Here is a 24,760-nt window from a genome sequence, read left to right as displayed (position 1 = left end):
TTCCATGTGCAGCTTTGTTAACCTTTGACAAATCATCAACATATGTTTTAGAAATATAACTAATCGAAATAATGCGTATTGAATTTTCATAGAGTTGTACTATTCATAACACATAATGATGTTCATAGCACATTCCTAGAGGATAGCTTTAGTTTTTTCATGTATGTTTAAAAACCCAAGACGACTACAAAGAAACTTGACACTCAGTCCAATAGCTTCAAAAGCATGCAGGCAGAAACTCTACTTAAGCATGAATAAAAACTTTCTAAGATTTAGTTCTAGAAGATATAAACAACTCAGGGCATCACTGTGTGTAAAGACTCTAAGATAATAATCTTTGAAATTTTTCCAATGTAATAAAAGAACAAATTGTTTTCTTCCTTTCTTATTTTTGTAGTATAGACAATAAGTTTAAGTATAATGTAAACAATCCTATTTACTACAAAATCAACATAAAAATAAGTTACATCTTTATATTTAATCTCCTTTTCATTTTCAGTATCTGAACTATTTTCTTCAGCTGCCTCTTGACACAAAGCTCAGGAAGCAAACAGTAATGATCATAGTTACCTCTTCTTCCAATCTTAACTCCTTTTCCAATTTGTAAATACAATTTGGAACACTAAAAACATTCCAAATCAGATATGCTATCTGAAAGCCAGCTGATCAACAGCTATTTTTCCATCAAAGTACAAGCAGAGAAGCTCCAACACAAAGTGGTTGCTGTATTTATTCAGGGCTACAAATGTTTTTATTATTTGTTTGTTTCCTGAAGACAATAAATGAAGGGTATGATGTGCAAATTGAACAAAAATGACAGAACTTGCAGGACAACCAGAGACAAAAAAAATAATTCACCTTTTCATTAAGCTGTTCTATTTGTTCCATTAGAAAGGTGACAAGAATTTAGATTAGAAGACAAAATGAACAACAGTTTGGGAAGCTGAGCATCAAATCAAGGAGTTTGGGATAATACAAATGCCAAGAAAAAAAAACCTTCTTCATGGAAGAAGATGACAGCAGAGCCTTATATAGACTTGCTCAGCTGAAGATCTGCAAGACAACTCTTGACCTTGTTGTTCAAGACAAAAGAGGTTTATGAATTAAAAATCGAACATTTGTCAGACCATATTGCCCCCATTCATAATGCAAACTGCATCTGCAACTTACTCCAACATTTTCCTTGCATCCAGAGAAGTGCTGTTAAATTGTAAACGTCTAGATTAAATTGTTGGTTATTGGTTTCACATACCTGACAAATTCATAAATAATCTAAGCATGTAGGAAAAAAACAAAACAAAACAAAAACCAATCCAAAGAGACACAAGTTACAGCTTCGCCGGAGACAACCAAAAAGTAAATCAAGAAAGCAGAACTAACTTCTCCCTTATTTTAAAATACAATAGTACTTAGTATAGTTTCTGAAGGAAAGGGTTTGTTGTCTAACCTCAGAAAAATTCCAACTAGAAGGAAGCATCTCCCACAGTCCAGAAAAATGTACCCAAATCATAGATACATATATTTCATAAGAAGACCGTCTCCCTTCTTGTTGTGTATCTTAGGGAACTAGTCATGCAGTTCCACATTCTGAATTACTATGTTTTGCTTACTGTAAAACCTCATACAACAGAGATACATTGCATAGTATTAACTCCTATTCTAACAAGGCAGATATATTTAAAAACACCAAAAATATTATATTCTATACAACAGTGATTTAAGTTTACAGTAACTGATACACTGATAGTGTAACATTTCAAATAGTGCATTAATCAGATTTTTGGTTCAGGCATTTCTGGCCATGTCCTTAATTGCTAATGTCTTTTTGCTGGCAATGCGGTAGGCCAGATTGCAGTAAAATATTCCAAATAATTCATCCTGGGGAGTTTAGCCTGAGTTTGAGTTATGATCTTAGTGACTGGGAGCGGGCTATTTATGACCAAAGTATTAAATCACAAAATCACACAATCATTCAGGTTGGAAGGGATGTCTGGAGGTCATCTGAAAGCAAGATCAACACTGAATTCCGACAAATTGTTCAGATTCTTATCCAGTCAGACCTTGAAAACCTCAGAGGATGGAGATTTCACAACCTTGTTGGCTAGAACATCCCAATGCTTACCTTCACCATAAAAATATTTTTTTCCTTATACCAAGTTGCAACTTCCCATTTTTCAGTTTCTGACCATTTCCACTCATCCTGCTGCTTTGCATATCTCCAGAGCCTGCCTAGCTCCATTTTTCTGACAACCTTGTAGGTACTGGACATCCGCTACCAGGTTCCCCTTAAGCCTTTCTTCTCCAGATTGAGGTCAAGATATTCAAAGTCCACTGCATTTCTCTCATCCACAGCCTAGGTGTTTCATCAAAGAAAGCAATCATACAATAGTTTGGGATGGAAGGGACTTTTAAAGGTCATCTAGTCCAACACCCCTGCAATAAGCAGGGACATCTTCAACAGATCAGGTTGTGCAGAGCCCTGTCCAACCTGACTTGGAATGTTTCCAGGGACGGGCCATCTACCACCTCTCTGGGCAACCTGTGCCAGTGGCTCACCACCCTCACTGTGAAAAATTTCTTCCTTATATCTAGTCTAATATCTACCCTTTTTTTAGTTTAAAACCATCACCCCTCGTCCTATCACAACAGGCCCTGCTGAAAAGTTTGTCCCCGTCTTCCTTGTAAGCCCCCTTTCAGTACTGGAAGGCTGCAGTAAGGTCTCCCCGCAGCGTTCTCTTCTCCAGCCTGAACAGCCCCACTCTCGCAGGCTTTCTTCATAAGAGAGGTGTTCCATCCCTCTGATCATTTTGGTGGCCCCCTTCTGGACCCACTCCAACAGGTCCATGTCTTTCTTGTACTGGGGATCCCAAAGGTGGATGCAGTCCTGCAGGTGCTGTCTCAATAGAGTGCAGTAGAGGGGCAGAATCACCTCTCTCGACCTGCTGGCCATGCTTCTTTCTGCGCAGTCCAGGATATGGTTGGCCACCTGGGCTGCGAGTGCACATTGCTGGCTCATGTCCAGCTTTTCATGCACCAGTACCCACAAGTCCTTCTCAGCAGGGCTGCTCTCAATCCCTTCATCCCCCAGACTGTAATCAAGTTGGTCAGGCAAGATTTATCTTTTGGTAAATCCATGTTGGCTAATTCCAGTCACTTTCTTCATGTGCCCAGAAACGGCAAGAGCAATAATTCTGATAACAGAAGTCTCTCACAGTGACAGCCAGCTCTCTCATCCCCTAACTAAACCAGTCTGCTCTCCTGAACTTTGTGGTCTGTCCTCTCCTATGCTCCGTGGTCTGAAGCTGCTCATTTTTATAAATTACAACCTCACATCTTCTTCTTCCCTGCCTTTCTAATGAACTGATATCTATCATCCATTCTAGAGAACTAGCCACACAAAGAACCCCAACGCATCACAGTTATTTCAACTATGTCATAGTTCAGCCTCTGCACATAGAGCTCTGGCTCCCCCTGATTGTTTCCCAGATTGCATGTATTTGTATACGCACATTTGACATGGGCCCCTGAAAATCAGTTCCATTTTTGTGTTGCTTGGTGAGTGGGAATCTGGTTTTGGTTATTTCTTTTACCACTTCCCACTTCTGGGATGTGTAGATTCACAGTTCTTAAAAATAAATAGATGTAAAATTCGTATGTGAGAGAAGATTGTCTTGCTTCCTTACTTTGCAAGCAACACGTAAGGTACACAAAAAGAGATGATGGTATTTACTCTCTAAGTCTGTGTTTAAGAACTTTGGCTTGATTAGCAAAAATGGTCACAACCCCTAGTTGCCTGTCAGTGAAGTTCCAATTGTACAGTATTTGTAACAAAAAAAAATCCCAAAAACACCCAACCAACAAAAAAACCACCAAAAGAACCCCCTCATATTTGGAGTCTAGATACAGACTTGAACAAGCATTTCTTTATTTTTTAACTTGTGAGCTAATGGAAGGAGATACAAGCCAAAGTTAAAGGGGATTTCTCTATTTTACTTACTGTGAAACATTGATGTCATTGAATTAAAAACAGAACTACTTAGTCCAGAAGAGAAAAGTTACATTTCTGGGGGTGGGGTGGGTAGAAAATCTAATCAATCTATTAAAAGGATGATATATTTAATCTATTCTTTTCCTTCGAGCAAAGAAGTCTCTTAAATTACCAAAAATCAAAAATTTTCTTTCATTTAAGCCAGAACACATCAGATGAAACTTTCTGAAAAAAGTCAGCAATAACTGATGCCACATTCAGTTAATTATAGGTAACTAAAAGCTATTATAATGCTGGGTTTTAATTGCTTGGAGTTTTTTTATTTAATTGCAAACTGAAAAATACAAAGACTTGCTAGATTTTAAAAACTACAGATCATTCATCTATGTCACCTAATCTATTTTTAAAAAAAAGTTACTATTTTCAAAATTGGCCACAAAAGGCAAGTGGATTCAGAGATAAACATTCAAAATTCTAAATCTACAGTGAAAACAACAAAAATAGGCATAAACCTGTGCTTTTCAAAAGATACTCTAAGAGGAATAAAACTCAAGATTCCTAAGATTCCTGATGTGCCTGTTTTATTTTACACCCTCCATTTAATTCTCGACCTTGATGATACCAACACTTAAAAAAAAAAAAAAAACATTTTGAGACTGATTCTTTGAGAAAGAATACCATTTCTTTTACAACAGGAGTCAGTCTTTTTGAAAGGAAAAGAGCAGGGGATTAATTGAAGGATGAAACATGAAGTTGGAGACAATGTTAGAAAAAAATATTTAAGTCAAACCTGGCCTTCAGATGAAACTTACCTACTTCAGTTGAAGCTGTATGTGGATATGCACAGAAGAATTTTCCCACTACAGAAAGTCTTCAACAAGAAAGAACTGTGGGGGGGGAACAAAAAAAACCCCACCAAAACGAAAAAAACCCCACCTGCCTAGCAACTTCTCTCCTGCCTAAACAAGGAACAGAGATAAAGTGACATGAACAGAATTACTATAGGTAAAATTTATTAAAAATTTTGTCGTCTTAAAGTCCTTCCTTTTCCTATTGTCTCAGTTTGGGAACTGCAGTCCCATCCAAGGGACTCACTTTTCCATTACTGTATCTAACACTCATTCACACTCTACATTTTTTTCACTTTGCCAATGCATTGTTTCTAGAATACACTAGAATACCCATCACTCTCTCCTTTCCTCCAACAATGGTAAAACCATGGTTCTCATCTTTGAAATTTTTTCTTTGGACAACAGTAACTCTCTCCACAGCTCTATTTTTTAATCTATTCAATGTGCTGCAGTTCAAAGCAAACAAACAAACACCAACAAAAAACCTATCCAAAACCCCACAGAAAAAAACAAGAACCCAGAGATCACACTTTTCCCCCAAAAAATTCAAGAGTAGAACAAAGTAACAACAGCAAGAACCCTCCTGTTGCTGAAAAAGTGAGAGGAGAAGCAAAGGGATTCCAGTTTGAACACAAATATCATCTCCTTTAACTCTACAAACTAAGACCATGCATATACCACCCCTTTTGAGAGTCCCTTGGCTCCTTTCTACAAGCCAGCTGGCAGGGATGCAGAAACAAGCTCACGCTTTTAAAAGGCTGTAGCATTAGGACTGAATTTGACAGAAAGCTTTAGCTGTATTTTAACTTTGTTTGAAACTTCTTGGTATTTTACTCTACATCAGACCTCCCACAGATTGGCTAATCCAGATGAGGAAAGCCATGATTAAGACACGTCCTTCTTCTGAGCAGCTCTGCTCTTCAGAGGGGTACAAACATTGCTTACAGTAAGCCTCTTGGCTAAACGTCTTTTCAACAAGTGAAAGCAAATCCTGCAGGAATATAGCCTTCCTCAGCTGGATGCATGCAGATTTATGTAAAGCTATTTAAAAGACTGGAGGCCACATTTAAAAACCTGAGTAGTACAGCAGAGATTAAAACCACAAAATATCAGAAAATGAATAAAAATTGTTTGTTCTTTAAAAATATTATATAAAATCTACTGGGCTTCTATTGTGCAATGGAAGATTCATCAGTTATGGCATTGATTGGTATCTGACAAGACAATTTAATTGGTGGTGACAGAACAGGAGTGTGTTGAAAGTTTATGAAATACTGTCATAGGAATTGCAACATGTCTCAAAGAGCTGCTAAGTGCCAGGTCCTACACTTTGGTCATAACAACCCCATGCAACGCTACAGGCTTGGGGAGGAGTGGCTGGAGAGCTAGCCGGCAGAAAAGGACCTGGGGGTGCTGGCTGACAGACGGCTGAACATGAGCCAGCAGTGTGCTCAGGTGGCCAAGAAGGCCAACAGCACCCTGGCCTGTATCAGAAATAGTGTGGCCCAGCAGGAGCTGGGGAGTGATCGTGCCCCTGTACTCGACACTGGTGAGGCCGCACCTCGAATACTGTGTTCAGTTTTGGGCCCCTCACTGCAAGGACACTGAGGTGCTGGAGCATGTCCAGAGAAGGACAACAAAGCTGGTGAGGGGGCTGGAGCACAAGTCTTATGAGGAGTGGCTGAAGAAACTGGGATTGTTTAGTGTGGAGGAGGCTGAGGGGAGACCTTATCGTTCTCTACAACTACCTGAAAGTTGGGTTGTGGTGAGGTGGGTGTTGGTCTCTTCTCCCAAGTAGCTAGCAACAGAATGAGAGGAAATGGCCTCCTGTTGCACCAGGGGAGGTTTAGATTGGATATTAGGAAAAATTTCTTTACTGAGAGAGTGGTCAAGCATTGGCACAGGCTGCCCAGGGAGGTGGTGGAGTCACCACCACTGGAGGTGTTCAAAAAAACGTGTAGATGTGGCACTTCAGGGTATGGTTTAGTGGGCTTGGTGGTGTTGGGTTGATGGTTGGACTTGATGATCTTAAAGGTCTTTTCCAACCTTAATGATTCTATGATTCTATTTTTATTAAATAAGTATTCATTCCTCTAAAGACTGTGCAAGTAAAGACAGACAACCTTGATGTAAGGGGGGAAAGTGCCACTAGAACCCCATCTATGTGAGAAGTCTCTCATGAAAATATGATGCAAAATATGAGATATCTTCAGACTATTCCTGTAGCCTTTGTTACAGGATAGCTACAATACCCTCTTTCTCCCTGCATGCGAGATGTCCACAGCATTTTTTTGCTGAATACCATAAAGCCCTGAACAATTTTCCTCCGTTAACACTGTCACCATATTTTTACTAAGTAAGAACAGTGTAGGATACCTAAAACTTGCTTAATCTAGCTTAAAACAGTAACATTGACTGTGGTGAAATGATACATGGCTAAAATGAGTCTTTATAAGCAATGGGTCAAAGTCCCATTCACTGAAGCAACCTCCCACTGCTCCAGATGCATGCAACTGCTTTTTGGCTGGTCATTGGGTATTCTGTACAGGTAATGGAGTTCCCAGGTGGCAGAGATATGATCACACTCCACATGAAACACAGGAATTGCTCTTCTCTTGTGACCAAAATTACGTTTGTCTCTATTTACAAGGGGGAAGTTCCCAAATGAAGCCGATCCAGTGGAAGTGATAACAATACTGAAAAATACCCAATAAACACTGGAAGAGTCAAGGAAGGAAGGAGGGCAAAATTTTCCCAGAAGCACCTAATTTCATCATAATCTAGTAGATTTTTTTGTGTTCAAGTTGAAATGTTTAGCACAACTCACTATTAAAAATGTCAATGAAAACTGCAACTGCTACATAAAAATAAAAAGCATGAGTTCTTAATGGAAACAAGTATCAAGTGTCGTCTTACAAAAGTAAGTAATTACAAAAATTACACTATCATAGAACTGTAATAATAAGACTATCATCTTACTAGTTTTAAATAGTTGTTATTAAATAGTAGAAAGAGTTGTTTCTAGTTTTTTGGGGGTGTGGTTTGGTGGGGTTTTTTTAATCAAAATATTTCACAAAACCGTGCCACAAAAGCAGGCAAAAAGCTGAAACACTGCCTTAAATTATGGTTTAGTTCATGAAGATGGAAATGGATATCTCCTCGTTGTCTTTATCACTAACAAAAAGGGGTTTTTTCCAATCATAAAAATTACTTTTCCAGTTATACAGTTTGAATATAAGGAATGTCCAGAATATTTTTCATTACTTCTTGCTTATGAGCTCAAATTATGTTTTTCCTTCCTAGCTTCCTTCAAGTTACCTAACCTAGCCTTATTTCAAACTCTCTACCTAGCAGATGAATAGAGATTTGCTTTCCAATACACACTCACTTCTTTCTATATACTTGTCTTAAAACTCAACCTATACCCTCAGCCCTTTGAAAACCTAGCTCAGGAACTTGGATTTTTCTCCCTACATAAAAAAGAACTAGATTAAGTGCAGAATTACTAGCTGAAATTATTCTTAAAATATAGAAAAATATTATAGTACATGAATAAACTCAAAATTGCTCTCAGTCCTTTTATCACAGTATTTGGGATTATTTTTTAATCATTGAACAGACTTGTATTTTCATATTTCAAGTTAAATTTCATTATTGCATTTATTTCTGGAAATGTATGTTGATCATCCTAAACAATTATTTGCTGAAGGATGCTTAAATTTGTAATGCATCTCCAAATCCAAAATACTGTCTGTCTAGCAATACATTTAAGTAATAAGTTTATTTTTAAGGAATTACATAGGACTAGGAAAGTCTGTTTTATCTCAACATCCTTTAGGTTCAAGAACAGATGTTCTAGTTTTCATTAGTATCAGTTTTCTTTAAATGATAAAATTTTAGCCAAGAAAAGTAACAAACAGTCCTCAGTATTTTAAGTACATGATTATTTTAAATCTCACATGCTCTTCTGGACCTTTTAAGCCTGTAACGAGGAAAAAAATTATAACTTTTTTTTTTTTTTAAGAACAGTAACAGTGAAGTAACTAAAAGTAATTAGTGTCATTAGAAAAATCCTGTGATCTTATAAACACGTATTTCTTTTTGAAGAAAAAAAATAAAGATGGAAAAGCAATCTAGTTATGTTGTTATAAAATTAGAGCTGACTTTTACCTTCCCTTGTCTCCCTCTCCTCCCAAATATTATTTTGTCCTTTAAAGTTTCTCACAATCAGATGGTAATTTTGAAGTCTTGATGATATCAAGTTGCTATATTTATATACTATTGTTATCACTGTAATAACTAATACTGCACCACTGTAACTGTTTTCCCAATATCAGGAGCTATACAGAAATGAACTGTTATACCTTTGCAGTCATTTACAACATTAGTTATTTGTTGAAATTAGATGCTATGCATTTTGATTACACCTTAAAATTTTGGCAGTTTACTCAAGTAAAAAGAGTCTAAATCTCAAAGGCATAATTAATTAGGAAGTTTCCAAGTTAACAGAGAATGCATGAATAAATTTAACTTTGACATGTAAGCCATGTGAGTATTTCTCTAGTTATAGATTAATCTCCAACGTATACATTAGATTAGAACATATTTATACAAATAAAGTTATTTAGTACTTTACAAATGATACATTTCAACTGATCAAACTGTTCCAACACCATGTGCGTAGTATATAAATAAAATTTAATACAGATTGAAGAGGTAAATTTAAAGGTGTTTAATATTTTAATTAGGCAATAAAATTTTCACCAATATAGTAAGCTGTATTCTGCAACATAGTTTACTAATGAACTATGAACCAAATAAGATGATTTAGCAGTTAAAAGGCAATGGAGGGACAATTCTTCAAAATTGTTCCCAAAATACCACCCTAATATTTGCTATGCATCTAATTTCTCCCAAGTATATAAACATGAAATACAAAAATGCTTTTAAGAGTCTTGACTAATTTTGACTAATATTGGATATGATTTAGTATTTTAATAGTGAGTAATGTTCAAGTACTCACAATAATTACACTGTCAGGTGCTTTACACTGAACACAAACAAGGCTCAAGTGGATCCAGAGACATGAAGTTGCTTCGGTACTGTTCCCCACATTTTTTAAGAAAGTGCATGCCAATCAACAGGTAATCCACCTAGAAGCATTGCCTTAACAGTACCATTACCCAAGTTCTGCTCTACGTGGGTTTCTTAATTTTGAGTACATTTTGCACATTTCCATTATCCCCCCAATAGTCCAACAAGATACTGTTTCTACAAAAGCTAGATCCAGGCAAAATCTTTATGAGACAAGCTTGGTGGTAAAAAACTCCAATTTATCAGTGTTAAATATATTTGGACATTTCACAACCATTTCAGTTAGAATTTCCATATTAAATAGAAAAAAGGAAAGAGATGAATCATCCTGAACACACTCACTGTGAATGTACAAATGGAGATGGGCAGTAGATGCAGTGGACTTCTGACACACTGAACGTAAGTTAGTCAATGCATTCAAATAAATCTCGGATAAGCTGGCATAAAACAGGACAGGCCAGTTAGAAAGCAGTCAGGACAAGAATCTTGGTTCCAAAAAAATATTTTTACTTCCACATAATTACACACTAGAAAAATGAACATTGTCTAAGCACAATTTCCTGCATATCTTTAAAATTAGAGAGCCAAAGGAGGCATGTAACTGTAAAAGAATAAATCCTAGGCACGCTATGACTGTAACTGAATACTACAGTACAAGGCAAGTTAGGCATTCAAAGCTGTTATGTAACAGCACAACAGTGTAATAGAGGTATATTTGAACACAAAATTAGCATGCTTAGTCTTATATCCACTCTTCTAATTAATCATCCTGAAACAAGTCAATAAAATAATTCATAAAAAAAGAATTTAAGCAAAAAACATAAAGACAAGGGAAGCAGAATATTTTTTCCTAAGAGAAATAAAACATTATTTTTCCTTATACTGTGGAAATATAATTTAGAGGAAAGACAACATCAAAACTGGGGAAAAAAACAAGCCAAAAGATAAATAGCTCTGAAATTATTAATAAAATAGACTTTGAATAAAAATGAGTGTCTGAAAGAAGAGCACATAGAGTAATGTTAAAAAAAAAATTTAAAAGGTGAAGAAATAAACGTGAAGTATCTGGCACACACTTGAAAAAGAGCTGGGCAAGGGATTGTTGCCATATCCATAAATACCTTTAACAGTTCAGCAAAAAGATGCATTCCTATCTGTGAAAGTGCCTTTTCTGAAATCCTCCATTTTCTGTGTTCCATAATTTTAAACTCTACTGTGACTGGTGAAATCTCCTGGAATCTTATTTATAAATTGAGTTGCAGGTACAGCAGATAACTTTTTTCACACCTATTTTTCATTATTAGCATTCTGTCTCCTTTATGTCTGCACCTAAAACCAACCTAAATATTTTCTTAGAAGATGGTATTTAACAGGATGTAAGTAATATATTAGTTTTATAAGAAAACATACATTTTCTAGTACTCCAGCCACAAAAAGCACTTACCTTCAAGATGTGTGTCCAATCTCCTGCAGAACACCTTTTCCAGAACCATAAATGCACTCTTCTGGAAAGAAAGACCAGAAAGGCAACAACAGGGTGTTGCCTTTGATACGAGAGAGGCGTTGGAATGCATGGAGCTCTGTTTTGGGGCAGGTGATCAGTCACTTATGGGTCAGGATTAGCAAACAGACCAGCATAGCAGACATTGCTGCATCTGCCTGCTATAGTCCAGATGGTCTACAGGAAGATCATGTAGATGAAACCTTCCTCAGACAACAGGAAGAAGCCTCACATCCACAGGCCCTGATCATCATGAGGGATGTTATCCACACCAGTATTTTCTGGAGGGACAACACAGCAGGGCAAAGCAATCTAGGAGATCCCGGGGCATATTGATAAGAACTTCCTAACACAGGTGACTGACGACCAATCTCTGAGGCACTCCATTGGACCTGACACTTAAAAACATAGAAGGACTGTCTGGGGCTGTGAAGATCAGTAGCAGCCTGCCTTGGCTACAGTGACCATGAGATGGTGGAGGGGAAGAAGCAGGGCAAAAAGCAGGATCACAACACTGGACTTCAGGAGAGAAGACTTTGGTCTCTTTGGGGGTCTGCTTGGAAGAATCCCACGGGATACGACCCTAGAAAAGAAGGCTCCATGAGAGATGGTTGCTATTCAAGGATTATCTCCTCCAAGTTCAAGAAGGGTCCATTGTGACAAGCAGAAAATCAAGCAAAGGCAGGAGGCCTGCATGGATGAACAAGAAGCTCCTTACTAAACTCTGGCATAAAAAAGAAGTGTATAGGAAGTGGAAGCAGGAGCAGGTGACCCAGGAGGAACACAGAGCTGCTTTACAAGCATGTAGTGATGGGGTTAGGAAAACCAAAACTCATCTAGTTTTGAATCTGACTACGCACATGAAGGGCTACAAGAAAGGACTCCACAAGTGTATTAACATCTGAAGGAAGACTAGGGAAAACACAAACCTGCTGCGTGGGGCAAGGGCCCTGGTGATAAAGGACATGACAAACGCCTTATTTGCCTCAGTTTTTACTGGTAAGATGCTTTCAGGAATCCCAGCCCCCTAAGACCCAAGGGAAAGTCTGGAGCAGGGAAGACTTAAACCCTCAGTGGAAGATAATCAGGTTAGAGAATGCTAAAACGAAGCAGACTTAAACAAGTCCATGGTGCCTTAACAGGATGCAGCCACCAGCACTGAAGAAGCTGGCTGATGTCATTATGAGGCCACTCTCAATTATCTTTGAAAGACTGTGGTGATCAAGGGAGGTTCCCAAGGACTGGAAGAAAGTATACGTCACGCCTGTCCTCAAGATGGGCAGTAAAAAGGATCTGGGGAACTACAGGCCCATCAGCCTCACCTCAGTCCCCAGGATGGTGATGGAGCTACTGATCCTGGAGACCATTTCCAGACACATGAAATACAAGAAGGTGTAGTCAACATGGATTTATGAAGGGAAAATCATGCTTAACCAATCTGACAGCCTTCTATGATGAAAGTGGTGGATGTTTATCTCTGCTTTAGCAAGGCTTTTGACACTGTCCCCCACAACACCCTTAATAGAGAATAGTTACTAGATGTTAACATAACATAGATGCTAACATAACATCCGCCATTTTGGCAAAGCCACCAAGGCAAAGGACTCCGGAGTGGAGGATCACGCTCAGGGGGACCTTTCCTAAAGCAGCAATACCACAAAGGTGGCACCGCAGGGACAGAGAGGGTGCCCCAGCCCCCTGGGCCAGCAAAGCGGGCTCCTGACGAGCAGCAGCTCTGACTCAGCATGGGCAGGGACAGGAGTGGTGGAGGCCAAAACCCCTCACGTGCAAGAGCAGCCCCAGGGAGCGCGAGCGACCCGGAGCACGGTGAACAGGGCTTGGCACATCAGTTTGTGTGGCAGTTGGCGCAGACAGGGCGTGCAGGGAAGGCGTGAGGGCAAGGCGCAGTTCCCCCGGGCACTAGAGGCTCTCTTGATGCGTGGTCATCGGCCTCCCAGAAGAGGCCCAGCCACGGTGTCCACTCGGCTGAAAACCGTGGCCAAAAGGAATGTGGCGATCCAGACCGAGGTCCTGCTCAAGCACGCAGCTGTCCAGGTGTCCAGCTGCAGGGAGTGCCTGAGCCTGTCACCTGTGCCAGAGACCAGCAGAGACACCACCTGCATGCGGTGCGACCAGGTGAAGCATCTGCTCAGCCTGGTGGCAGAGCTGGCAGAGGGAGTGGAGAGGCTGAGGAGCATCAGGGAATGGGAGAGGGAGACAGATCGGTGGAGCCACTCCCTGCCATCCCTGAGGCAGAAGCAGCAGGTGGAGGCTCCACAAGCAGCAGGGATCCCCTGCCCTCTTGCTGCCGGGCAGAAGGAGAGGACCTAAGAGATGAGGGAGAATGGAAACAGGTCCCTGCTCAGGGCAGCAGGCAAATCCCCTCCCGGCCTCCCTCACCGTCCCAGCTGCCCTTACACAACAGGTATGGGGCTCTGGAACTTAGGGGCCAGGAACATGAGGATCTTGATTAAAGTCCATCCAGGGGGTTGCCCAGGATGAGTCAGCCAGCCCCACACATCCAGACTTCCTCTCTTAAGAAAAAGAGGAGGGTAATTGTCATAGCTGACTCCCTTCTGACAGGAACAGAGAGCCCAATATGCCAACCAGACCCAACCCACAGGGAAGTCTGCTGCCTCCCTGGGGCCCAGGTGAGAGATGTCCCCAGGAAACTCCCTGGTCTGGTTCGGCCCACTGATTACTACCCACTGTTGGTCACACAGATTGGCAACGATAAGGTTGTGCTAAGAAGCCCAAAAGCGATTAAGAGACTTTAGAGCACCGGGGCGACTGATCAATGGAGCGGAAGCACAGGTAGTGTTTTCATCAATCCCTTCAGTGGGTAGGAAAGCACAGTGGATAGGAAAGCGCACCTGGTTAACACATGGCTCAGGGGCTGGTGCCATCAGCAGAATTTGGGGGTTTTTGACCATGGGGCAGTTTACATGGCACCGGGCCTCCTGGCAGCAGATGGAGTGCAACTGTCTCCAAGGGGCAAAAGGATTCTTGCTTACGAGTTGGCAGGCCTCATCGAGAGGGCTTTAAACTAGATTTGAAGGGGGAAGGGGATAAAACCAGGCTTACTAGAGATGAGCCTAGGGTTGGCATGCCAGAATTGGGGGTGAAATCGATAGCCCAGCTCAAGTGCAGCACACAGCACAGGCAGCAAACAGGAAGAGCTGGAAGCCATTGTGCAGCGGGACAGCTATGACTTAGTCGCCATCACAGAAACATGGTGGGATGACACTCATGACTGGAGTGCTGCAATAGATGGCTATAAGCTCTTCAGAAGGGATAGGCAAGGAAGGAGAGGTGGTGGGGTGGCTCTGTATGTTAGGGAGTGTTTTGATTGTACAGAAATCAATGACTGTGAAGACCAAGTAGAGTGCTTATGGGTAAGGATGAGGGGGAAGGCCAACGAGGCAGATATCCTGCTGGGAGTCTGCTATAGACCACCCAACCAGGATGAAGAGGCAGATGAAGCATTCTACAAGCGACTGGCAGAAGTCTTGCAATCGCTAGCCCTTGTTCTTGTAGGGGACTTCAATCTACCGGGCATCTGCTGGAAGTATAACACAGCAGAGAAGAAACAGTCTAGGAGGTTCTTGGAGTGTGTGGAAGATAACTTCCTGACATAGCTGGTAAGTGAGACTACCAGGGCAGGTGCCTTGCTTGACAGAGGACTGGTGGGAGATGTGGTGGTCAGAGGCCGTCTTGGGCTTAGTGACCATGACATGATAGAATTCTCAATTCTGAGTGAAGTAAGGAGAGGGGTCAGCAAAACTGCTACCACGGACTTCCGGAAGACAGACTTCAGCCTGTTCAGGTCAGTGGTTGAGAGAGTCCCTTGGGCAAAAGGGTCCAGGAAGACTGGACAGTCTTCAAGAAGGAAATCTTAAAGGCACAGGAGCAGGCAGTCCCCATGTGCCGTTAGATGAGCTGGCGGGGAAGACGACCGACCTGGCTGAACAGGGAGATTTTGCTGGGACTCAGGAAAAAAAAGCAGAGTTTATCACCTTTGGAAGAAGGGGCAGGCAACTCAAGAAGAGTGCAAGGATCTTGTTAGGTCATGCAAAGAGAAAATTAGAAAGGCAAAAGCCCGGCTAGCACTCAATCTGGCCATGGTCATAAAGGATAACAAAAAAATGCTTTTACAAATATATTAACAACAAAAAGAGAGGCAAGGAGAATCTTCATCCCTTACTGGATATGGGGGGGGACACTGTCACCAAGGATGAGGATAAGGCTGAGGAACTTCATGCCTTCTTTGCCTCAGTCTTTAACAGCCAGACCAGGTATCTGCAGGGTATTCAGCCCCCTGAGCTGAAACCGGGATGGAGAGCACAATAAACTCCCCATAATCCAGCAGGAAACAGTTAAGGACCTGCTATGCCACCTGAATACCCAGGAAATATTGGGAAAAATTTCTCTACGAAGAGAGTGGTCAAGCATTGGCACAGGCTGCCCGGGGAGGTGGTAGTCTCCATCACTGGAAGTGTTCAAAAAACATGTAGACATGGCACTTCAGGATATGGTTTAGTGGGCTTGGTGGTGTTGGGTTGATGGTTGGACTTGACTATCTTAAAGGTCTTAATGATTCTGTGATTCTTTTAGACAAGCTCGCAAAGAATGGGCTAGATAAGTGGACAGTGAGGTAGACTTCAAACTGTCTGAAAGCCTGTGTTATGATAAGTGGTAAAAAGTCCACCCGGTGACAAGTTGTGTACCCCATGGGTTGATACTGGGGCCGATACTGTCTAACCTCTTCTTTAATGACATGGATGATGGGGCAGAGTGCACCCTCAGCAAGTCTGCTGTGAGGAACTGGTAATACACCCGATCACTCTGCCATTCAGGGACACCAGTGGGTCCTTGACAGGCTAGAGTTTAATAAAGAGAAATGCCAAGTCCTGCACCTGGGCAGGAATAACACCATGCACCAGTACACATGGAGGGTCAAATGGCAGGAAAGCAGTTTTGCAGATAAGAACCTGTGGGCAATGGTGGACAACCAGTCCACTAGTGTATTGACTCAACCACTCAGGTTGGTGTCAACTGCAAACTTGCTGAGGTTGTACTCAATCCCACTAGGTCATTAATGAAGATATTAAATAGTATTGGTCCTAGTACGGACCCTTGAGAGGCAACCACTTGTTACTGGTTTCCCTTTGGACATTGAGTCATTGACTGTAACCCTATGGATACAGCCACCCAGACAATTCCTTATCCATCTAACAGTCCATCCATCAAATCCATATCTCTCACTTTAGAGGCAAGAATGTTGTGAGAAACTAGATCAAGAGGTCCCTTCCAACTCCAATGATTTTGTGAATGAAAGAAGTGTTTTAGATAGAATTTTTCTACTGTATCACAATTTTTCAAGTATTTTCAAAACCAGTATTTTTCAGGCTAAGAACTGATATATGGGGGAAGGAAAAAGCTTACTATAAAGCATCATAGTAAAAATATAACATTGACAGAACTGTAAAATACCATCAGATGCTTCCTGTGAGTGACTAACCTTTTGACTGATATTTATTAATTAAATAAAGTAGCACTGAGCTTTCACATGTGCTTTACTGCTAATGTTGCAATCAAAAGCAGCACTCAGTCACAGCAATATACTGGATATCATTTACTCCAGGCAAAGACTGCATCAACTGTAAGTCTGCAGTTTCCACTAAGAAATACAAGACATTTTCAAATTTGTGAGATTTATGAAGATTCTATGTGAATTACTTAATCAATTCCCATTTAAAATCCCAGTTATGGGGATTTGCCATGGTATGATTTGCCTATATTATTTCTAGTGTCCATGTATGGCAAAAGTGCAATAGTCATTAAACATGTTCAACACAGCTAGTGTGCAAGCACAGAAGCAGTTATGTTTAGCCTACTTCAACAGTTCAGAAACAGAAATAGTAAAGACAGCAAAACAGTATGGGGTTTTTTCTGTTTACATGATCCAGATATGTCAGTCATCCCTAAATCTCCAGAGCCAGCTCAAGAGAAAAATCTGTTTCATAACCTATGGTTGAGTACCTCTTTCTCCAATCTGAACTGAAGTTATGGTGAAATTATTTAAAAATCTAATTGAAACTGTTGTACAAAACAGGCTACACAGATATACTACTTTTGCTATAAGCATTCTTATACACTATCATGTTTCAATAAAGGAAAACTGTAACTTTTTACATTCATATAGAGATGTTTGGGGAAAAAGTATCTCAGAAAAGCATAAATAATTTATTCCTTTCAATTACCAAGTTCACAGATTTGTTATAATAAACACATCAAGGTATACTTAGCTTGCAAAAAGAAGTAAATCTGTCAGTCCCTGCTTCATCATTTTCTCTGGAATGGAGATAAACTTTGCAGTCAAAATCATACAAAATTATTTTCAAAGGTGAACTACAGTTTGAAGAAAGAGCATGATTACTCATGCTGTACTTCAATTTAGGCTCAGTATAATAGCAACAAATTTGCGGATGTTATCTTCCACCACTGTCACTATTTTTTTCCCCCCCCCAAGAGCTACATCCCCAAATAGAAAAATTGGTCTCTATCAAATCAGGATAAAGACATATCTGTTTGCATGGGCATACATATTTACTAGAGTATTAACACACAGGGAATACTTCCTCCAGAGAAAGTTGTATCTTCCAACACAGGATACAAAACTACTTCATCATATGGCCAACCAGCATTAGTAAACATGACCATTTCACCCTGTTACTTCAACTGCAAGTGCTTCCAAGAGCTTGTTTTGCTAGATATCCAACTGCAAGACTACTTCCTGAAATTACTTTAGGAAATGATTGTTCATTTGGATGGGGCTCTGAGCAACCTGATCTAGTTAAAGATGTCCCTGGTCATTGCAGGGGGGTTGGACTAGACCTCTAAAGGTCCCTTCCATCCCAAACTATTTTATGATTCTATGATATGAGGCCAGGACTGCTTATGTACATTAAAAGTATAATATAGGGGTCTTCCAGAAAAGTAAGCTTTCTCTCTGGGATCATCTGTGTTCATTCCAAATACACAAACTTTGATACTTTCTTACTGTCAACATGAGCAGGCCTATTATTCAAGGAAGATGTGCATTTCAGATTTCTCTCATGTGTCCTCAGGTTTCAGCCACTGAGACTCCTCACATTAAGGACAGCTGATGGACCACATATTGGAGGTCTAGCTAGACATGAACAGCATTCCTGTATCAAGAACAAAACAGAGGCTGGGGAAGTCAGAGAGCCCAGTTTGTTCTCTCAAGTGCTGTGAAGTACCCATATTAGAGGCAAAATTACACACCCCAGTTGTCAACACTGGATAAGAAAGGAAGAGATGAACCAGACGGAAGGCACAGTAGGGCTGAGTTTATCCATTAGGTAAGCAAGGTCAGGAACAAGTGGGGAAGTAGAAGGAATAAAAACAGAGAAAGAGGAGGGGGCAAAAATTCAATGAAGCAGGGAACTGGGAAGGAAGACATGCCCAGGGAAGGTGCAAACCAGAAGAGGTGCAAAGCCTAACTCTGTCATCTGTGCCCTATGCACACCAGCCATTCTGTGTTCAGATCATGGACATGATCATGCCACATGGCATCACCGTTATAGGACGTCCCTTAGAAGAAGTACTAGGCCTTGGACAAGATCACATTGAGAGTAGTGTGGAGGGGTGATGTCTACGATTAACCTCCCACTCCCCAATCCCTATTAGTACCTTCTATTCACTTTTAACTGCTGTCCTCCTCCTCCTTCTTGGTACACCACTGAACTTTCAGCCCTCAAAAAATCACAGCTTTCCAAAGCTGCTTTACCCCTCTCAGCAACGAACAACCTACTTACTTCCGGAACATCTTCTGTCACCATTGCAAAACTGAATTTTGCCATCGACAAGACAAAATTAGTTACCTTGTTTGATGCTTTTGGAATCGCAAAAATGTAATGCTAATTCTCCTCCAAGAGAAATTCTTTTCGTTATGGTAAGTTTAGCATGTAACCACTAGAGCTAATATTTACTTATTCCGCCATTTCCTTCATTAATATTGAGGTTACTATAACATTGTTTGAATTTAAAAATCAAAGATTAAGATACATTATGAAATATTATGAGGCTTAATTCAATTCTGAAAGCAAGAAACTACAAGGGGGGGGGCAACAGTTAGGACACAATTTTAAATACTAAAAGAGGAAAAAAAAAATCAAAATGATCCATACACAAAATCAGGCATCATCACATTAAGCCACATTATTTAACATTCATTCTTCAACACCATAGGAATACAAACAAATTTTTACACCTATTAGGTATAATTTGAGATTTGTATTATGTTCAGTTCTAAGTACATCAAAATCACTGTTAGTACAATTCTACTTAAAGGCAAAATTGTATGATGAAACTAGCATTAATATAAAGTTTTAGTTCTTCTATACATTACAAAGTATTTTAAATTTTGAAGCGTCATCTCCAAAAACAAGGAGACAGACACAACCAACTATGCATCCTGTTTTAGATGAATGTCTGTGATGTATCGGTCTAATATGTAAAAAAAAGAAAAATTAACAGGCAATATTAATCAGAGCAAAAATAAACTCATCCCTCAGAATTAGGAGGGAAGAAACCAGCCCAAGATCTCAGGTTTACCTTTTCCTGTATTTACTTAACTGCACTTAAAGTATTTTCCTCAGAATTTGAAGCTTTATAATTTAAATGTGACATTTGCATAGGTACTCAGAAAAAAAATTCCCCAAACATCAACAGTTACAAAAATAAATAAATGAAACAACATCTAATATCAGCAATGACTGTACTTAGATTACTATGCCATTTAATCCCAGTTAGGTGTTACTGCATGACCTATGAAGTTTCTTTGGACCATTACATATTAATCTGTCAATGTTTTCTTCAGTATAAGCTTCCTCTCTTACCTTTCTAAAACATCATTTAAACAGGGAGTCTATCTGAACTGCTTTTTTTACACAGAAAAATATAATACTAAATGAAATTATAGTACTAAATAAATTCATTTTTAATCATGACTTTTTGCAACAACAGTAATATTGGTAAATAATATAAGCACATTAAAGTAACTTTTTCAAAAAGATTTACCAAGATATTCCCTAAAAAAGGCAGAACAGAAACAAAGGATTCCAGAAGAGAACGTTTTTGGTGCTTTCAAAACACCTATAGATTTATTAAGTTAGAAGAATAGATGTCAGTTGCCAAAAGAAAAAAGTGTCCATTTCAAAAAGAAGGATCACACCACATCAGCTATATTGTTCTTTAAAAAAACAGCCTACTTCCAGAAAGGGTTGATGATGGGAAAAAATGTGTATAACCGCACGAGAATTTTCCAGTAGCAATGCAGTATTACTTCACATGCGACTGTGTGGTAAATCAAAGAAACAGCAGAGGAAAAAGTATGATCCAGTTCTTGGTGAATCATCAAAAACAGTTGTCTGTAGATAGACCAAACATCAGAAGTCTTATCAGCTGGACAATCTGTCCAGAGAAATAAGTTCCTACTCAGAGTGCTAGAACCCAGGCACTATTTTCCGTTCTCAGATTAAATGTCCCCTCTCTGATTTGCAAGTAAGGGAACATCACCTACTAAACAGGAGTATTCATTTCACTATTGATGGCTTTTCACTATATTACAAATTGGGGTTTGGTAGTTTTAAAATGTAGCATTCATTCATTTCTACAACATATTGCAATGGGGCTGCAGCAAAATTTTAGATTTATAGGATTAAAATGACCATTAATTCTACATTATAGTCAAAAATATGTATTACCTACTAGCACTAAGTATCTTGAGAATCTGCAATACCTCCCATTTAGAGTAGAGCTGAGGTGTTAAAAGTTGAGATGAATATATACAACTACATGATCAAAAAAAGGGAAAAAATAAGACTCACAAATTGACAAAAAAAGATCAGACATACATCTGCACCCGTTTCCTTCCTGTCTAAATAAGCAAGGAATTATAAGGCTAACATTGCATTTATGCAACTTTATGGTTGCAACACTGCACACGAGTCAAGAAAACTGCAGTTACACTTCCCACAGCAATTTTAACTCAGCTACATTTTGCATGCAAACAAATTAGAATTACAGTATGTTATTCCGCCTCTTAAATACTACAAATACCAAAGCGTGAATGTGGGAATCATAACTCTAATCTTATGAGTTTGTATGAATTCAAGATCTGAAAGAGACCCTTGCATTAAATATCCAAACAACTCTATAGTACTAGTTAAGAGCAATTTGTTTATTCTATTTATGAACTCACTGCTGCCCCTTTACTGTCTGTGGTTCTTGTAGTAACATATGGAAAGAACATTAAGAATGTTAAAATACTGAACAGAGGGTGCAGTCTTGATTTTTTAAAGCTAATTTTATTTAGACAAAACACAACTTTTAACTTTGTTTTTTCACACAAGCATAAATGTGGCAACACTGCATTGTCATGCACTGGTTAAATGCTAATGCTATACCAAAGACTTGGAATTCTGTCCCTTCTGATTAGGAACAGTGATTATCACTCCCCTTCAATTCTTCCATTTTCAGTACTATCAAATTAAGCATAAGGCTTTTTTCACACCTACAATGAAGAAAGTTTGTGACTAGTCAGAACACAATTCGCTTCATCAGCATGCTAACCCAACTCAGAGAGAACATTTGTAATATGCTTTATGTTCCTACCTTGTTTTTCTTTTTTTATATTAAAAAATCTGAAAGTGTATTTTATGTTACCACAGTTTTGTTGTCATAAAATTGTTTCAATAACTGTCACCCTTGACTCAGGCAGAAATCAATAGGAAAAGACCAAAAAAAAAATTACTGGCTTAGTTGACAAAGATTAATAAAGTTTTCTCTCAGAACTAAGCACCATAACTTCACAAAAAAAGAAAAGTCTAGTGTAAATATCACTTTGTTAAAGATCTGGCTAACTGGTCCTATTGCTTCCAAACAAGCTTTTGAGAATACCCTGCCACAAGTGCCTAAAGTCAGTTAATTAGTAAATATAAAGAGGCATGAAATAATGCATGTTCATGTAAAAAGCTGTTAGAACCATCTCGAGGCATTTGTTTTACATATTATACTCAAATATTACCATAGAAATTTCACTTAAGAGGAATTAAGTCAATGCACACCTACAGCTTAGGGTGCCAGACTCAGTTCAGCTGGAAGTCTTATCCTTAGAGTTCCCAAAGGTATGCCAGTCACTACTGTAGTCTGCTTTTAAGCTTTTCAAGTCAGCATCACTAATACCCAGCTGTTTCTACTGGAGAAAGAAATGCTAGACAGACAGACATCTGTACTGTGTGGCTGCCAGTTTTACTCAGTGTGTGGCCACAGGTGTTGACCCTAGTGTTGTAGGAGCCAAAGGAGAAAGACAAAAGGAATCTGCATCAAAAGCTGTACTAACAGAAGGCATCCAATATTCAAGTTTCATGTAAGTAATTTTAACTGTCAGCTCTTAGAAGCATGACTCACTTTTCTTCTCTAATTTGATTCTGGCTCTATCCAGAAGATGACAAGAAGTACATGAGTTTTTCTACAAAGTAAGTTAAAGTTATGACCCTTTCATTGCCATTCTTGAAAACTGTAGTACCCGACTCAAAGTAGTATGATACAGACTGACACTTGCAAACCTCAGTAACATTTCTACCACTTAAATTCATGATGCTACTCAAGCAGAAGTAAGTATTAAAAAATAAAATCCACTAATTCTATTGTCAAGAGTTTATGATGATCATTAACTTTAGCCAGTATGATACTCTGTAAATCAGAAGGTTTTTAAGCAAAACTTATTTTTATAACATAGCTAAGCAAACATTTCTTTCATTGAGTAGGATGTTACACACATAAACAAGGAAAAAAAAAAGATTAGATGATTATATTACCATAAGTTGTAGGAAGTACTGCAGCCAGGAATTCAATACAAATTATTATAGCAACCTTTAAGTACAAATGGGAAACAGTGCAGCAGCTACTTAAAAACCATCCACAGCAGAAAAAAAATTAAGTGAAGCTGAATTACCAACAAGAAACTTTTGAAGTTTTATAAGTCTATAATATTTAGTTTGGCCTGGTGTAACACTGGAAGAAGAGCATAAAGTTCAATGAAAAATTTGTCTTGTATGTGAGACTTCCCACATATTTAATGAATGTTGATTTTTGCAATGGAAGCGATTTTAATTCCATTGTCTAGCATCTAACTATACAGATCTTTATTATGCAACACAAACAATTCCATATTCAAGTCAGCTAGTATTTTACAAACAATTGGCCACAGCCACTCTAGAACACACTAAGTCATGCCGTTAAACACACATCTACTGTGCAAAGTGTATTTCTTTTCATTTGTTCTATGAAATAGATCATAGTAAGAATGGAGTGATCCGAGTTACAGTAATGTACTTACACAAGTGGGCTATACAACCTATATTCCCACTGTCAAAAGTCAGTCTCTGAAAACCTTAGAAATTCTTTCAATTCAAAAGGCTTTGGAGCAGGCCTATAGAAACTTAACAAAGTATTTCTTGGGCATAAATATACTCTACACAAAACCCTCCTGAGAAAAAGTAAGATACTACAAGAAAGAAATTACCTGGAGTGTCTTGTAATGATCTTGATGTGAAACTACTTTTTCATATTTTTCCTTCAAGAAATCCATTTCTAGAACACTATGTTTTTCCAGTAAATATTCTAATTCCTATAAAGTTTACAAAATAGAATACATGAAGTTACAAACATTTGCAAATTGTGAAAATATAGATTCAGTTAATCATTCCACCTAATTTAATTTCTGAAGACTATGACATTTTCTATCATAATATACATAGAGATAAAGGGTTGTGCATGAGAACTTGGTTGCAGTCTTTAAATTGAGGTAATATTTTCAGTAAGTATAAGGTATTTAAAAATCAAAGGCATGTCCTGAAAGCCATGGCCTGTGAGAAGTGACTAAGGTCACTGGGCCTGTCTAGTTTGGAGAAAAGGATGCTGAGGGGTGGCTTCATTGCACTCTACAGCTTCCTGAGGAGGGGAAGTGGAGAGGGACGTACTGATCTCTTCTTTCTGGTATCCAGTGCCAGGATGCACAGGAATGGTTCAAAGGTGCATCAGGGGAGGTTTAGACTGGACATTAGGAACCACTTCTTTACCAAGAGTGTGGTCAAACACTGGAACAGGCTTCCTAGAGAGATGGTCAATGTCTCAATCCTGTTAGTGTTTAAGAGGCATTTGGAAAATGCTCTTAATAATATGCTTTAAATTCTGGTGAGCCCTGAAGTGCTCAGGCAGTTGGACCAGATGATTGTT

General features: G+C 39.1%; 1 protein-coding gene across 1 annotated transcript in view; it reads right to left on the bottom strand.

Annotated features, from left to right (window-relative positions):
- Nucleotides 1-24,760, bottom strand: part of CCDC91 (coiled-coil domain containing 91) — a gene marked incomplete at its 5' end in the record, with an annotated part of 133,582 nt that overhangs the window by 93,522 nt on the left and 15,300 nt on the right. Inside the window, one exon of the mRNA XM_082011971.1 lies at nt 24,048-24,152. Within this exon, the coding sequence (XP_081868097.1) occupies nt 24,048-24,152 (105 nt within the window). The remainder of the gene's footprint in view (nt 1-24,047; nt 24,153-24,760) is intronic.

This window comes from Phaethon aethereus (genome assembly GCF_964289735.1).
Source record: "Phaethon aethereus genome assembly, chromosome: 1".
NCBI classification, from domain to species: Eukaryota; Metazoa; Chordata; class Aves; order Phaethontiformes; family Phaethontidae; genus Phaethon; species Phaethon aethereus.
Note: the sequence above shows the minus strand (reverse complement) of the source record. Positions and strands in the feature narration are given on the sequence as shown.